Below are 14,105 nucleotides of genomic sequence, written 5' to 3' on the forward strand. Positions count from 1 at the left end.
TCAGAGTAGCCCCCTGCAGTTCAAGACGCCACAGGCCAGGCCAAAGGGGAAAGGAAAAGGATTCGTCCTTCAGCCCCCAAGGAGGATAGGGTTACTTACTATGGAGACTCCTTCCCTTCTTTACCGGTCGAGATAGTGTCTAATGAGGCACGACCTGCGACCGGACGGGATTCACCTAGTAAGGCAATGGACTTACATTCCATCCGTAAGCCGACGGAATCCTCTAGACCCTTGGGGAGAGAGGATCTCCTGCCTTGTAGGAGGGAACCGAAGGATTTGTTCACCATCCTCAAATCCTCGGCCAGGCTTCCTTCCTCACTGCCTCCCAGGCAGCCAGAAGCAAGCACCTCCCCGGTAGTCTCCCTATCCCCAGTCTATTCAGTTGACGACTTCGACCCACGCCGGGCTCCTATGGATGAGAGCTTGGACGTGGAAGGGCAGAGCGATCTCAAGGACGACGCTCTGTCAGCAGCCGCTAGCCCTAAGCTTACAGAGGATGAGAGGAAGGAATCGGAGCATGCCTTCTGGCAGATCCTAGCCTGCATCCATTCCATCAATGGACTTCCAGATCCATCGGCAGCCCCTCTAGATGGAAATGAAACGGTCCTTGACCAGTTCTGTGGCACTCAGAAACCTCATAGGGCCAGTGCAGCTTTGCTCTGGTCAAAGGGGTTGAAGAGTGCCAAACAGAATGCTGTGTCCCAGGCAACTGGTTCCACCTCTTCTCTCCGCTCCAACTCATCCTCCAAGCTCTTACCTCCTCCGTATGTGTTTCAGAGGAGGTATTACAAGATCCTCGGAGAATCTCTTCCAACGCTGCCTCTCGACCACTCTATAGAGGCACTCTTGAAGGCCACCCCCTTCGAGAAACTTATGGGACTTTCTGTCTCCTTTTCGGCCTCTGAAATCCTAAACCAGGAAAAGGTGGCGAAGTACGCCATGCAGGCTACTTCGTGGCTTGATTTTTGGTTAGGTTCCTTAGGACAACTGATGCGGTCTTAGGACCTGTCTCGGGAGTCCTCCAGGAAGTCTTTGGAGACTTTCCTTTTGTCCGGCACTCGGGCCATCGAGTTCCTCTCTCATCAGGTAGTGAACCTTTGGGCCAACACTATCCTGAAGAGGAGAGATGCCGTCATAGGCAAACTCTATAGACATCTCCCTCCGGCCAAAGTAGCGAGTCTGAGAAATGCTCCTTTCGAGGGCAATTCTTTGTTCCATCCCGAGGATGTCGAGCGGGTGGCAGAGAGGTGGAGGAAGTCCAGTCAGGACTCAATCATCCAAAAGGTCTTAACAGCTAGACCTTACCCCTCTCAGCCACAGCGGAAAGCACAGCAGAACCCGCAGCTGAAAAGGGCTAGAGACCCAAAACAGCAAGGTAAAAAGGGTGCAAAGCAGGCCTTTCGCAGTAAAAAGTCGTTCTGTGGAGGAAAGGGTAAGAAGGGATCTGGCCGAGGCCGGTCCCAATAAGACAGGCAATCCTCCCATTTGTCCACCTGTGAGGGGATGCCTGCAAAGCCGCTGGCAGAGGTGGCTTTACCACGGGGCCAAACCCTGGAGGGTCGAGGTGATTCGTTCAGGGTATCGTATCCCGTTCACGCTCTTTCTCCCTCCACTGACTCGAGTGCCAATTCCATTGAACTCCTGTGCGAAGGGATATGTACAGGAGTTTGCCCTCGGGGCAGAAGTCCAGTCCATGTTGGAAAAGGACGCTCTCCAGGAGGTCCTCGACGGGTCCCCAGGCTTCTACAGTCGACTCTTTCTTGTGAAAAAGGCGTCTGGAGGCTGGAGACCAGTCATCGAACTCTCGGCCCTGAACAGGTTTGTCGAACACACACCTTTCAGGATGGAGCCGGCCGACACAGTCAGACAAGCGATAAGACCCCAGGACTTCATGTGCGCTCTAGATCTGAAGGATGCATACTTCCAGATCCCAATTCACCCATCTTCCAGGAAGTATCTGAGATTCATGTTCATTCGGAAGCATTACCAGTTCAGCGTATTGTGTTTCGGTCTTTCCACAGCACCCCAGGTATTTACGAGAGTATTCGCTCTAGTATCATCTTTGGCTCACAGAGTTGGCATCCGTGTCCTAAGATACTTGGATGACTGACTGATTCTGGCAGACTCGGAGGTGGCCCTTCTCCGCCACCGAGATGAGCTTCTAAGGTTTTGCCAGGATCTGGGGATCGTGATAAACCTTGAGAAGTCTCAACTGCTCCCCTCTCAAGAACTGGTATACCTAGGCATGCGATTAGACACCCTAAGGCACAAAGCGTTTCCATCAGACGAAAGGATCCAGAGACTGAGGGAGATAGCACAGGTCTTCCTCAGTTGCGAAGAGCTCCCGGCGCAGTATTGGCTTCGCCTTCTCGGTCACCTCTCTTCCCTGACCCGACTGGTCCCCAACAGTTGCCTCAGGATGAGATCCCTCCAGAGGCGACTAAAAACCCAGTGGAAACAGCACTCTGATTCCCGGGATCACCTAGTCCACATAGGGCTAGAGGAACAGTCGGACCTCAGGTGGTGGCTGGCGGAGACGAATCTCTGCAAAGGGGTCGATCTTCTCATCTCTACCCCGGAATTGATGCTGTTTTCGGACGCATCAAAAGAAGGGTGGGAGGCTCACGTGCTGCACCATTACACTTCCGGCCAATGGTCCGAATCAGAAAGGTACTAGCACATAAAACTATTAGAGATGAGGGCAGCCTTTCTGGCCCTCAAAGAGTTCCACCAGGTCCTAGCTGGGCACTCCATGGTGCTGATGAGCAACAACACCACGGTAGTAGCTTATCTAAGCAAACAGGGCGGTACCTTGCACCAGCTGTGCCATCTTGCAGTAGAGATACTCAGATGGGCAGAAGACAACTCAGTGACTCTATCAGCTCGCTTCATTCCGGGTAAGCCTAATGTGCTAGCAGATAAGCTGAGCAGAGCGACTCAGATAGTTGGCACCGAGTGGTCTTTGAATCCTCTGATAGCCAACAAAGTCTTGACTTTGTGGGGTTCCCCAACTGTGGATCTGTTCCCAACGCCCCTGAATTTCAGGCTCCTGTTGTACTGCTCCCCAGTCCCGAATCCCCAAGCTCTTTGGCAAAATACTTTTCAACAACGGTGGATAAACCTGGACACTTACGCGTTTCCCCCGTTCTGTCTGATGAGAAAAGTCCTCAACCAGGTACGAGCAAGCAACAATTTGCAAATGACCCTCATAGCCCCGTTATGGCATCACGCAGAATGGTTCTCGGACCTTCTGCATCTCCTCACAGAGATCCCAAGGGAGCTTCCTCCACAACACGACCTCCTCAAACAACCACATGCCAACATCTTTCACAGAGCCGTAGCCTCACTTCGACTTCACGCCTGGAGACTATCCAGCACCTCCTCACACAGAGAGGCTTTTCGCAACCGGTTGTGAAAAGAATGGCTGGACACCTCAGGAGATCCACAGAGGCAGTCTACCAGGCAAAGTGGTCAGTTTTCTGTGGTTGGTGTTGTGGAAGGGGTATCTCTCCTCTCGATGCCTCTGTTCCAACCATAGAGGAGTTTCTTGTATACCTTCAGGAAGAAAAGCTTCTCTCGGTCTTGGCAGTCAAAGGCTACCGCTCAGCCTTGAGTCTCACCTTTAGACTGAAAGGAGTCGATATTTCCTCCTCGTTGGAACTTCCTTTGCTCATACGCAGTTACGAGCTTACTTGGCCCCAGGCAGAGCTAAGACCTCCCCCTTGGAACATGGTTCGGGTCCTCAGGTCTCTGAAGGGCTTTCCCTATGAACCACTACGCCAGGCCTCAGATCGCCACCTCACGTGGAAGACGGTGTTCTTGCTCGCTTTGGCTTCGGCCAAGAGAGTCGGCGAACTTCATGGTCTATCTGCTGATGTCTCTCACTCTAGGAGATGGGGGGAAGTAATCCTCAACTTCGTCCCTGAATTTTTAGCTAAGACTCAAAATCCGGGTGTGCCGGACTCTAGGTTCGGCCCATTTCGGATAGAGAGTCTTCGTTCTGTAACCGAAGATCCAGACCAACTGCTACTATGTCCAGTGAAAATCTGAGGTGTTACTTAAAAAGAACAGCAAAAGCTCGCCCCTGTGTACGAGCACTTTTTGTCAGCATGGGGAAGGTCAAGAGGAGGGTCTCGAGGAATACTATATCCTCCTGGATAAGGAAAGTAATCGAATATGCTCTATATCCAGATCCTCCTCTGTCCAACCGACCCAGAGCTCATGACGTCCGAGGCATTGCAACGTCTCTGGCGTTCAAGAAAAATTTTTCTGTGGCACAGGTATTGCAAGCGGGCATGTGGAAGCGTCAGACGACCTTCACAGCCCGCTACCTGAAAGACGTAACCCACAGGAGCATGGAAACCTTCTCCATTGGTCCTGTGGTGGCCGCACAACAAGTGATCTATTGCCATCAGGCTTCTTGATGGACAAGTAGCAGAGAGTTGAGGGCTGAGGTTACCCGGGTAAGTCTAGGGCGAATGAAAAGAATGTCTGGCTCACTTCTTTCTTTCTCCTTCTCCCCCTCTGGGGAAATAGCTCCACTAGACCGAAGCATAGCTGACCTCACCCCTCTGGAGGTAAGAATCATTTCCCTTATGCATCCTGGGTATAAATGAATACTTTGTTACGTCACCAATACCTCTTGAGGGAGGGTATTGGATATGTCTTAGAATCCTCGAGTTCCTACTTGAAGACAAGCCATGAGTCTCTCACACAAGCTTCTGCAGGCCGCTATCAGTGAGTTACCTTGTAACTACTTTGATTTTAGCGAGGGTAGGGTTCCCTCTACTATCGATCACAGATCGAAATAGAGAGGACCCTGGGTCATGACCAAGGCCAGTTGGTAAGGACTTCCTCCCTCCTAAGAGTAAGTCACCCTAATAAGTAGCGAAGGTTTGTATCTGTTGGAACAAATTTGGAAATAATTTGTATTTTTCCTAACATACAAACCTGAAGCTATTTATACAAAGTGGCCCGCCACCCTGTCCCCCTAGAAGTCCTGCCAGAAAGCAAAAGTGGTTACTCAACTGACAGGTGTGAGTGAGCGGGGTAGCTAGTCTACCCCAACCCCCTCCCGCTAACTAGCAGATGGGGTAATTATCCCTCACTAAAATTGTCTTGGCTGTTTTTCAGCGTTGCCGAAAGTAATACCCTAATAAATAGCTTCAGGTTTGTATGTTAGAAAAAATACATATTTCCAAATTTGTTATTTTGCCTATTTTCTCTTATTACCCAGAAAATGAAGACTTTATTTACTCTTAATGGTGTGTGTCATTTCAACCAGGTAATTTTATTGAATAAATCAATTGTTCTTTAAATGGCATAGTAGCCAAGTCTAATATGTACCGTTGAATCAAGTCATTGCAGTTGTTAAGTGATAATGTTTGTCATTGCCTTTTGTATTACAATTTAATTTTCATGAAAACAGTCTTAAGGGTATTTTATTGTTGCTAACTAGTATTTCTTTTTGTTTTAATTTTCAGAAATGCAGTTATGAGAAGACTACGTCATCTTTTAGGGATAGTTAGCCTTGTTTGCTTAGGTATCCAAGATGTACACTGTCAAGGCAAAACAAAACCTGTAACTACTCATCTTTCAACAAAATGGCCTCATACGCCGTTACTCCTAGAAGCCTCAGAATACTTAGCAGAAGAGAATTCCGCAGCATTTTGGGGTTTTGTAGGAATTATTGCTCAGAAAGATATTAAAGTAGAAGTAAGAGGTAAGTTTATTGAGGTATTTAAATACAAAGTTGTTCTGTAACTGGAATACAAACCTACACTATTTATTTAGGGGTACAGTGGAACCTCTACATACGATCTTAGTTCGTTCCAGAAACTGCTTCATTTGTTAAAACAATCGTATGTTGGAGCAAATGTTCCCATAAGAATACACTTTAATTTGTATAGTTCGTTCCACAGCCCAAAAACCTATAATAACTCCTTAATAAATTACAACATATAATTACACGTAACAACAACATAATTGCATAATATGAAAGAAAGATTTAAAAAAGATAATTATAAAGAATTAATAAATAAAAAAATGTGTTTTTATTGTCACTTTACCTTAGAGACAGGCCAACGCAGGTGTAGGAGTTACTACGTAGGAGACCAGTAGGAGATGGACGATCGGCGAGAAGATAGAGATGGTGACTTTAATAAAGTCCTCTCTCTATTTCTGTTTCTCTCTAAACAAAGCATTAACATGTTCTTTAAATAAATTCTCTCTCTCTCTCTCTCTCTCTCTCTCTCTCTCTCCTCTCTCTCTCTCTCTCTCTCTCTCTCTCTCTCTCTCTTGTTCTTCTCCACTGTTAGTGTTAGAGACTCCTATTAATTTTTTGAGAGAGAGAGAGAGAGAGAGAGAGAGAGAGAGAGAGAGAGAGAGAGAGAGAGAGAGAGGAGAGAGAGAGAGAGAGAGAGAGAGAGAGAGAGAGAGAGAGAGAGAGAGAGAGAGAGAGAGAGAGAGAGAGAGAGAGAGAGAGAGAGAGAGAGATTAAACAAAAATGTGTTGTGTACATATGATTTTAACAGCATCAAAGAGTTGAAAGACAATTAGATGTAACTAAAAAGCAATATCAGCGAATCTGAATTCCTTTATTTAGTAAAACAAATACACTCGTGTGCGTATGCACAAACACACACACAGGTGTAGGAATTCCTACGCAGGAGGAGACACGATTGGCGAGGAGGTAGAGATGGTGACTGCAATAACGTACTGTAACTTACACTACGGAAACTTTTATCTAACTTAACTTATTTATTTTCTTTTATTTTTATATTTCATATTTTTTACATTTTTTTTATTTTTTATTTTTCAATATTAAACTTACCCGATAATCATGTAGCTGTCAACTCCGTTGCCCGACAGAATTCTATGGAGGGATACGCCAGCTATCACAATACTAGAAGGGGGTGTACTTACCAGCGCCACCTGTGGCCAGGTACTATAGTACTTCTTGTTGACACCTCCTCAATTTTTCCTCTGTCGTGCTTCCGGCAAGACGTTCTGGGATACGCTTATGTTCTTGGAGTATTTTCACGACTTTGGTGAAGTATTTCTCTTTGATTTCGGCTGTCGCTTTACTGGAAACTTCTATATTAGCTTAGTTAGCTTTTGGAATTAATTTGATTAATTATGGTGACGAAGAGAGTATGAACTCTCTTTCACCTTTAAATGGCCGACCCTTCCCTTAGACGGAAGTGTTGGTGTCTAAGAGAGTATAGACTCTCTTTCTTAATTTTGCTTAACAAAAGTTATAGATTTATTTTATATCTCTCCGCCTCTTATAGGCCTCTTCGATTAACTTCCTTTTATTATAAACTTATTAAAATTAATTTTTATATTTGTTTATATTCGACCTTCCTAATAGTAGGCGGTCTTTTCTTGGTACCGAAGTTAATTAACATTGAGCCCGTCATTTCGGTTTTACCTGTTAACATATTATGCTATTTTAATGTCTTTGAAAGAATTTCTTTGATAGTCTAGTACTGTTTTCAAAGTTGAACTAACGTTTTGTTTTGTCTCTGCAGTTGTTGACGTTCAGAACGTTCGACTTGCGCTCTATCGTTACGATAGAGAAAGAATTTTCACGGTTTCACGTTGCAGTAAGAGTAACCGTGTCTAGCGTTTTGTTCATTCTTTCTTAACTTAATGGTTTTAATCCTAATAAAGGAACTTTTCATTTTGGGAAATATTTCAGTTTTTTCCTTTAACAATAATATGTTTTAACGATATATATGATTGGGCTCTTCTCTCAGGTTCTAAGTCAAGAGAGAGAGAGAGAGAGAGAGATAGAGACGGAGGGAGAAAGAGGAGGATAAACGTTTCATTCAAGCGAGTAACGTTGTTATCGTTTTTGCTCTTCTCCCTAGTCTCTTTAGGGGAAGAAGGTAAACGTTTCTAGAGTGATCTAGTGTTTAGTCTCTTTCCAGCCACTGAATTATTTATCTTTCATTAGATTTTTCTGTTACATTGTAATTCTGTTTTCGCAATTACTAACTTTTGAGAAAGGATAGAATTGCGTGTTTCAGGTACAAACCACTTAAAGTTTCGAGTTCAGTGAAATAAGTGCAAACAGAAAATCAAAGTGATAAGTGATTAGCGCAAAGTGTGTCAGTGTTGTGCGTGAGGGTACTTCTGTGCGCGCCAGTCGTCCTCCCAGTCCGGGACCTCTTGCAAGCTCCCAAGCCCAGGGGAGAAGCAATGTCGAAGGACAAAAGGGTTCAGCAGGCCTTGATCGGCGCACAGAAGTATCCTCGGTGGTTGTGGGCGTGTCTTACCGAGACCGTCACTCCCACCCGCAGACGATTGAGCCCTTATTTTGCTCGTCTGCAGAAGAAATTTAGGGGAGAAAACGCTGGTCTCAGGTCTCAAGACCTCTTAAACGTAAAGTCCAGACCTATGCCAGACGTACGAAGTTAGAGTTCAACAACCCGGATGCAGTCATTGGGTTAGCTCTGACTCTCCTCAGTCATCAGTTGAATGCACTCCGCCTAAGAGGAGTAAGGTTCTGCCGCAACAGATCTCTGCTGTTAAGGCTTTACCTCAGCAGACCTTAGTGTCTGCCGACCCCAAGTTGACTCTACTGCAGTCCATGCAGTCACAACTTTCGGTCTTGATGCGTGAGTGTCGGGCTGAGAAGGTTGCGCCTCCGCCTGCGCTCGCTCCGCCTGCGCTCGCTCCGCCTGCGCTCGCTCCGCCTGCGCTCCCTCCGCCTGCGCTTGCTCCGCCTGCGCTCGCTCCGCCTGACCGCAGTACCACCTGCCAGGCGTACGATGTTGAGCCACGTTATGAGTTTACTGATCCCAGTGGTGTGCAGCTCCCTCCGCCTTCCTTAAGGCAACCTCAGCAATGGGAACAGGAGGCTTATACCTCTCTTCCTCCGCTTCCACTTGCTGTTCCACCAGTGAGGCAACACTCGCTTGAGGTACAACCTCTCCCATCCATGAGTCAGTCTCCTCAGCTCTCGCTGCAGCGAGCTCAACCCTCCTCAAGGCAAGCACCTTAACACCTTAGCCTTGCGCCTCAGGAGCCTCAACTTGCGAGATTTTTACTGCGTTCTGCGCAGCCACTACCTTTTCGCTCTCAGCTCACACCGCAGGAACCTCATCTCGTTCCTCAGGAACTTGCTACTGCGCATCCGCCAACCACTCAGCAAGCGCAACCCTTGAGTTCAGCCACTCATGCCAGGAGTCAGCCTCCTCCACCCATGCGCCTACCTTCTGCTACTTCCTTTGATCAGCCTTTGCAGACTGAGCCTCAGGTGTTCCCTCAACAGAGTCTTGAAGAGGAAACCACAACTATTGTTGTTCCAGCTCGTTCTGACTCTGCTGTTCAGCATACCTTACCTCCATTTTCAAACCTTATGATAATGGAGGTTATTTGTATTACTTATAAAAATATATTTGTATTCCTTGCAATATATTTTTAACAATATCGCAAAATATGGCAAAAATATGAATCATGAGTTATGAATGTAAGGTAAATATTATGTTGATATTAAACCCCATGCAAGCATGCATAAAGCACTCTAGCACTGGTCATGGAATTTCTGAGAAATGTTAAACGCCATGCACACGCTCTGCTTACCTTACAGCATGCTCTACATACAGCATGCTCTGCTTACAGCATGCTCTGCATACTACATGCTCTGCATACAGCATGCTCTGCATACAACATGCTCTACATACAGCATGCTCTGCATACAGCATGCTCTGCATACAACATGCTCTGCATACAGCATGCTCTGCATTCAGCATGCTCTGCATACAACATGCTCTACATACAGCATGCTCTGCATAGAGCATACTCTGCATACAACATGCTCTGCATACCTTACCGCATGCTTCTCAGTCACACACCTTTGGTTGTTGCCAACTCACTAGACTGTCAAGCAGTTTCATAACGTTGCCTTCTAGTCTGCTGCTTTTGCACCAGTGAACCCTCACTGAGAGAACTTAGCTTTTCTAGGATATGGTCCCTGTAGATGAGAAAGTTCTTTTCTCCCTCCTTCTGATATTCCCTTGAGGACTCTGTCATTTGGAGGGAGCCTTTAGCTGCATAGCCTCCTATGGACTTTTATTTAAGCATAACATGCTTCCAGGGAAGGTAATGGTTCCACTTCAGTCGCTAATCCCGTCTGTTACCACACCTGCTCCCATAGACCTTGAGCTGTGTTGCAAGACATGCAGTCCAAGCTTAGTCCTTGTTAGAGGATTTTTTGTTTACGGAGTCAATGTGTCACGGGGAAGACGTTCAACAACCAACAGAAGTGACTTGTTGTGACGCAGTGCGGCAACCTCAGCAACCCGATAAGGAGTTGTCTGTACGACCCAGACAGTCTAGACAGATTCGGGTTGTCACTGTACTTCCTCGCTTGCCCATAATTGACAGTTCACAGACTGTGCAGCAGTACCATGATCTTGTGTCCGGCTCCGTCAGACGACTGGCTTTTAAGAGCTCCCACAAGTCGTCGCTGTCTGGAGATTTTCAAATGGACTATGGATCTGACCAAGGAACTGGGCCTCCTGGTCAATTTTGAGGAGTCTCAGCTCGTTCCATCCCAGACCATTGTCTCCTTGGGTATGGATCTTCAGAGTCGAGCTTTTCGGACTTTTCCGTCGGCCCCAAGGATCTTCCAAGCCCTAGAATGCATCCAGAGCATGCTGAGAAGGAACCGATGGACCAGTCAGGTAGTGGATGAGTCTAACAGGGACACTTTCATCGCTGGCCCTGTTCATCGTGTTAGGGAGACTCCACCTCCCCCCCCTTCAGTATCATCTAGCTGCTCACTGGATAAAGGACATGACGCTAGAGACGGTCTCAGTTCCTGTTTCCGAAGAGAGGAGGTCTTCTCTCGCGTGGTGTAAGAACAGCTTTCTTCTCAAGGAAGTCTACCTTTGGCTGTTCAGAAACACGACCGCCGTCTCCTCTCGGACGCATCAGACACGGGCTGGGGTGCGACTTTGGACGGACAAGAATGCTCGGGAACATGGAATCAGGAGCAAAGGACACTTCACATCAATTGCAAGGAGTTGTTGGCGGTTATTCTGGCCTTGATAAACTTCAAGTCCCTCCAGCTTAACAAAGTGGTGGAGGTGGACTCTGACAACACCACAGCCTTGGCTTACATCTTCAAGCAGGGAGGGACTCTTTCGTGGAAGTTGTTCTAGATCGCAAGGGACCTACTCATCTGGTCTAAAGATCGAAAGCTAACTGGTAACGAGGTTCATTCAGGGCGGTATGAATGTCATGGCAGATCACCTCAGACGGAAGGGTCAGGTCATCCCCACAGAGTGGACCCTTCTCAAGAATGTTTGCAGCAGACTTTGGGCCCTGTGGGGTCAGCCAACCATAGATCTGTTCACTACCTCGATAACCTAGAGACTCCTGTTGTATTGTTCTCCGATTCCAGACCCAGCAGCAGTTCACGTGGATGCTTTTCTGCTGGATTGGTTCCATCTCGACCTGTATGCATTCCCGCCGTTCAAGATTGTCAACAGGGTACTTCAGAAGTTCTCCTCTCACAAAGGGACACGGCTGACGTTGGTTGGCTCCGCTCTGGCCCGCGAGAGAATGGTTCTTAGAGGTACTGCAATGGCTGGTCGACATTCCCAGGACTCTTCCTCTAGGAGTGAACCTTCTAAGTCTACCTCACGTAAAGAAGGTACACCCAATCCTCCACGCTCTTCGTCTAACTGCCTTCAGACTTTCGAAAGACTCTCAAGAGCTAGGGGCTTTTCGAAGGAGGCAGCCAGAGCGATTGCCAAAGCAAGGAGAACATCCACTCTCAGAATCTATCAGTCTCAAGGGGAAGTCTTCCGTAGCTGGTACAAGACCAATGCAGTTTCCTCAACCAGTACCACTGTAACCCAGATTGCTGACTTCCTGTTATATCTAAGGAAAGTAAGATCCCTTTCAGCTCCTACGATCAAGGGTTACAGAAGTATGTTGGCAGCGGTTTTCCGCCACAGAGGCTTGGATCTTTCCACCAACAAAGATCTACAGGACCTCCCTAGGTCTTTTGAGACCTCAAAGGAACGTCGGTTGTCCACTCCAGGCTGGAATCTAGACGTGGTCCTAAGGTTCCTTATGTCATCAAGATTTGAACCTCTCCAATCAGCCTCTTTTTAGGACCTCACATTAAAAACTCTTTTCCTCGTGTGCTTGACAACAGCTAAAAGAGTAAGTGAGATCCACGCCTTCAGCAGGATCATTGTTTTCACATCTGAAACGGCTACATGTTCCTTGCAGCTCGGTTTTTGCTAAACGAGCTTCCTTCACGTCCTTGGCCTAAGTCGTTCGAGATCCCAAGCCTGTCCAACTTGGTGGGGAATGATCTGAAGAGAGTACTTTGCCCAGTTAGAGCTCTTAGGTACTATCTAAAAAGGTCTTAACCTTTACAAGGACAATCAGAAGCCTTATAGTGTGCTATCAAGAAACCTTCTTTTCCAAGTTCTAAGTACTCAGTTTATTACTATTCAGGCTTCTGATTAGAGAAACACATTCTCATCTGAAGGAAGAAGACCTTGCTTTGCTGAAGGTAAGGACACATGAAGTGGGAGCTGTGGCTACTTCAGTGGCCTTCAAACAGAGCCATTCTCTGCAGAGTGTTATGGATGCAACCTATTGGAGAAGCAAGTCAGTGTTCGCATCATTCTATCTCAAAGATGTCCAGTCTCTTTACGAGTACTGCTGCACCCTGGGACCATTCGTAGCAACGAATGCAGTAGTAGGCGAGGGCTCAGCCACTACATTCCCATAATCTCATAACCTTTTAACCTTTCTCTTGAATACTTTTTATGGGTTGTACGGTCGGCTAAGAAGCCTTCCACATCCTTGTTGATTTGGCGGGTGGTCAATTCTTTCTTGAGAAGCGCCGAGGTTAAAGGTTGTGATGAGGTCCTTTAGTATGGGTTGCAGCCCTGGATACTTTAGCACCTTTGAGTTGATTCAGCCTCCCAAGAGGAACGCTGCGCTCAGTAAGGAAGATGATCTTATTAAAGGCAGAGTAACGGTTCAAGTCGACTTCCTTACCAGGTACTTATTATTTCATTGTTATTGTGGATAACTGATTATATGAAATACGGGATACTTAGCTATCCTTTAGTCTTGTACACTGGTTTTTTCACCCACCCCCCTGGGTGTGAATCAGCTACATGATTATCGGGTAAGTTTAATATTGAAAAATGTTATTTTTATTAGTAAAATAAATTTTTGAATATACTTACCCGATAATCATGATTTAATCGACCCTCCCTTCCTCCCCATAGAGAACCAGTGGACCGAGGAAAAATTGAGGAGGTGTCAACAAGAAGTACTATAGTACCTGGCCACAGGTGGCGCTGGTAAGTACACCCCCTTCTAGTATTGTGATAGCTGGCGTATCCCTCCATAGAATTCTGTCGGGCAACGGAGTTGACAGCTACATGATTATCGGGTAAGTATATTCAAAAATTTATTTTACTAATAAAAATAACATTTTTTATTTTTAATTTTCATCACTTTCAGTGATGAGTTACGGTACGTTATCGCAGTCACCATCTCTACCTCCTCCCCGGCCGTCTGTCTCCTACTGCGTAGCAATTCCTAAACCTGTGTGTGTGTGTTTGTGCATACGCACACGAGTGTGTTTGTATCTATACTGTATTTGTTTTAGTTAATAAAGGAATTCAGATTGGCTGGTATTACTTTCTCAGTTACATTTAATTGTGTTTCAACTTGCTGACACCGTTAAAAATCATATGTACTCAAAACACATTTTGGTTTAATCTCTCTCTCTCTCGGAAAAAAAATTAATAGACGTCTCTAACACTCACTCTAACAGCAAAGAAGAACAAGAGAGAGAGAGATTTTTTTTAAAGATCATGTTAATGCTATGTTTAGAGAGAAACAGAAATAGAGAGAGGACTTTTTTAAAAGAACTTGACTGCTTTAATGGCTGCCTTCTGCTTGATGATCGTCGAGATCTAGATCTATTCCGGCCATAGTATTTAGCCATATCACTCACATGCACACTGCTCTCATGTTTTTCTATAATTTCTTGCTTCAGTTCTAATGAAAGAATTGCCTTCTTCCTTTTCTCACCACTGCCTGTACTGAAA

The 14,105-nt window shown here is 46.1% G+C and overlaps 1 protein-coding gene across 2 annotated transcripts in view; it reads left to right on the plus strand.

The window, feature by feature from the left end:
- Positions 1-14,105, plus strand: part of Uggt (UDP-glucose-glycoprotein glucosyltransferase) — a 255,375-nt gene that overhangs the window by 39,324 nt on the left and 201,946 nt on the right. For both annotated transcript variants that reach the window (XM_068376676.1, XM_068376677.1), the window contains exon 2: positions 5,484-5,722. In XM_068376676.1, the coding sequence (XP_068232777.1) occupies positions 5,494-5,722 (229 nt within the window). In that variant the 5' untranslated portion in view covers positions 5,484-5,493. The remainder of the gene's footprint in view (positions 1-5,483; positions 5,723-14,105) is intronic.

The sequence above is a fragment of the Palaemon carinicauda genome, chromosome 7 (genome assembly GCF_036898095.1).
Source record: "Palaemon carinicauda isolate YSFRI2023 chromosome 7, ASM3689809v2, whole genome shotgun sequence".
Taxonomy (NCBI): domain Eukaryota; kingdom Metazoa; phylum Arthropoda; class Malacostraca; order Decapoda; family Palaemonidae; genus Palaemon; species Palaemon carinicauda.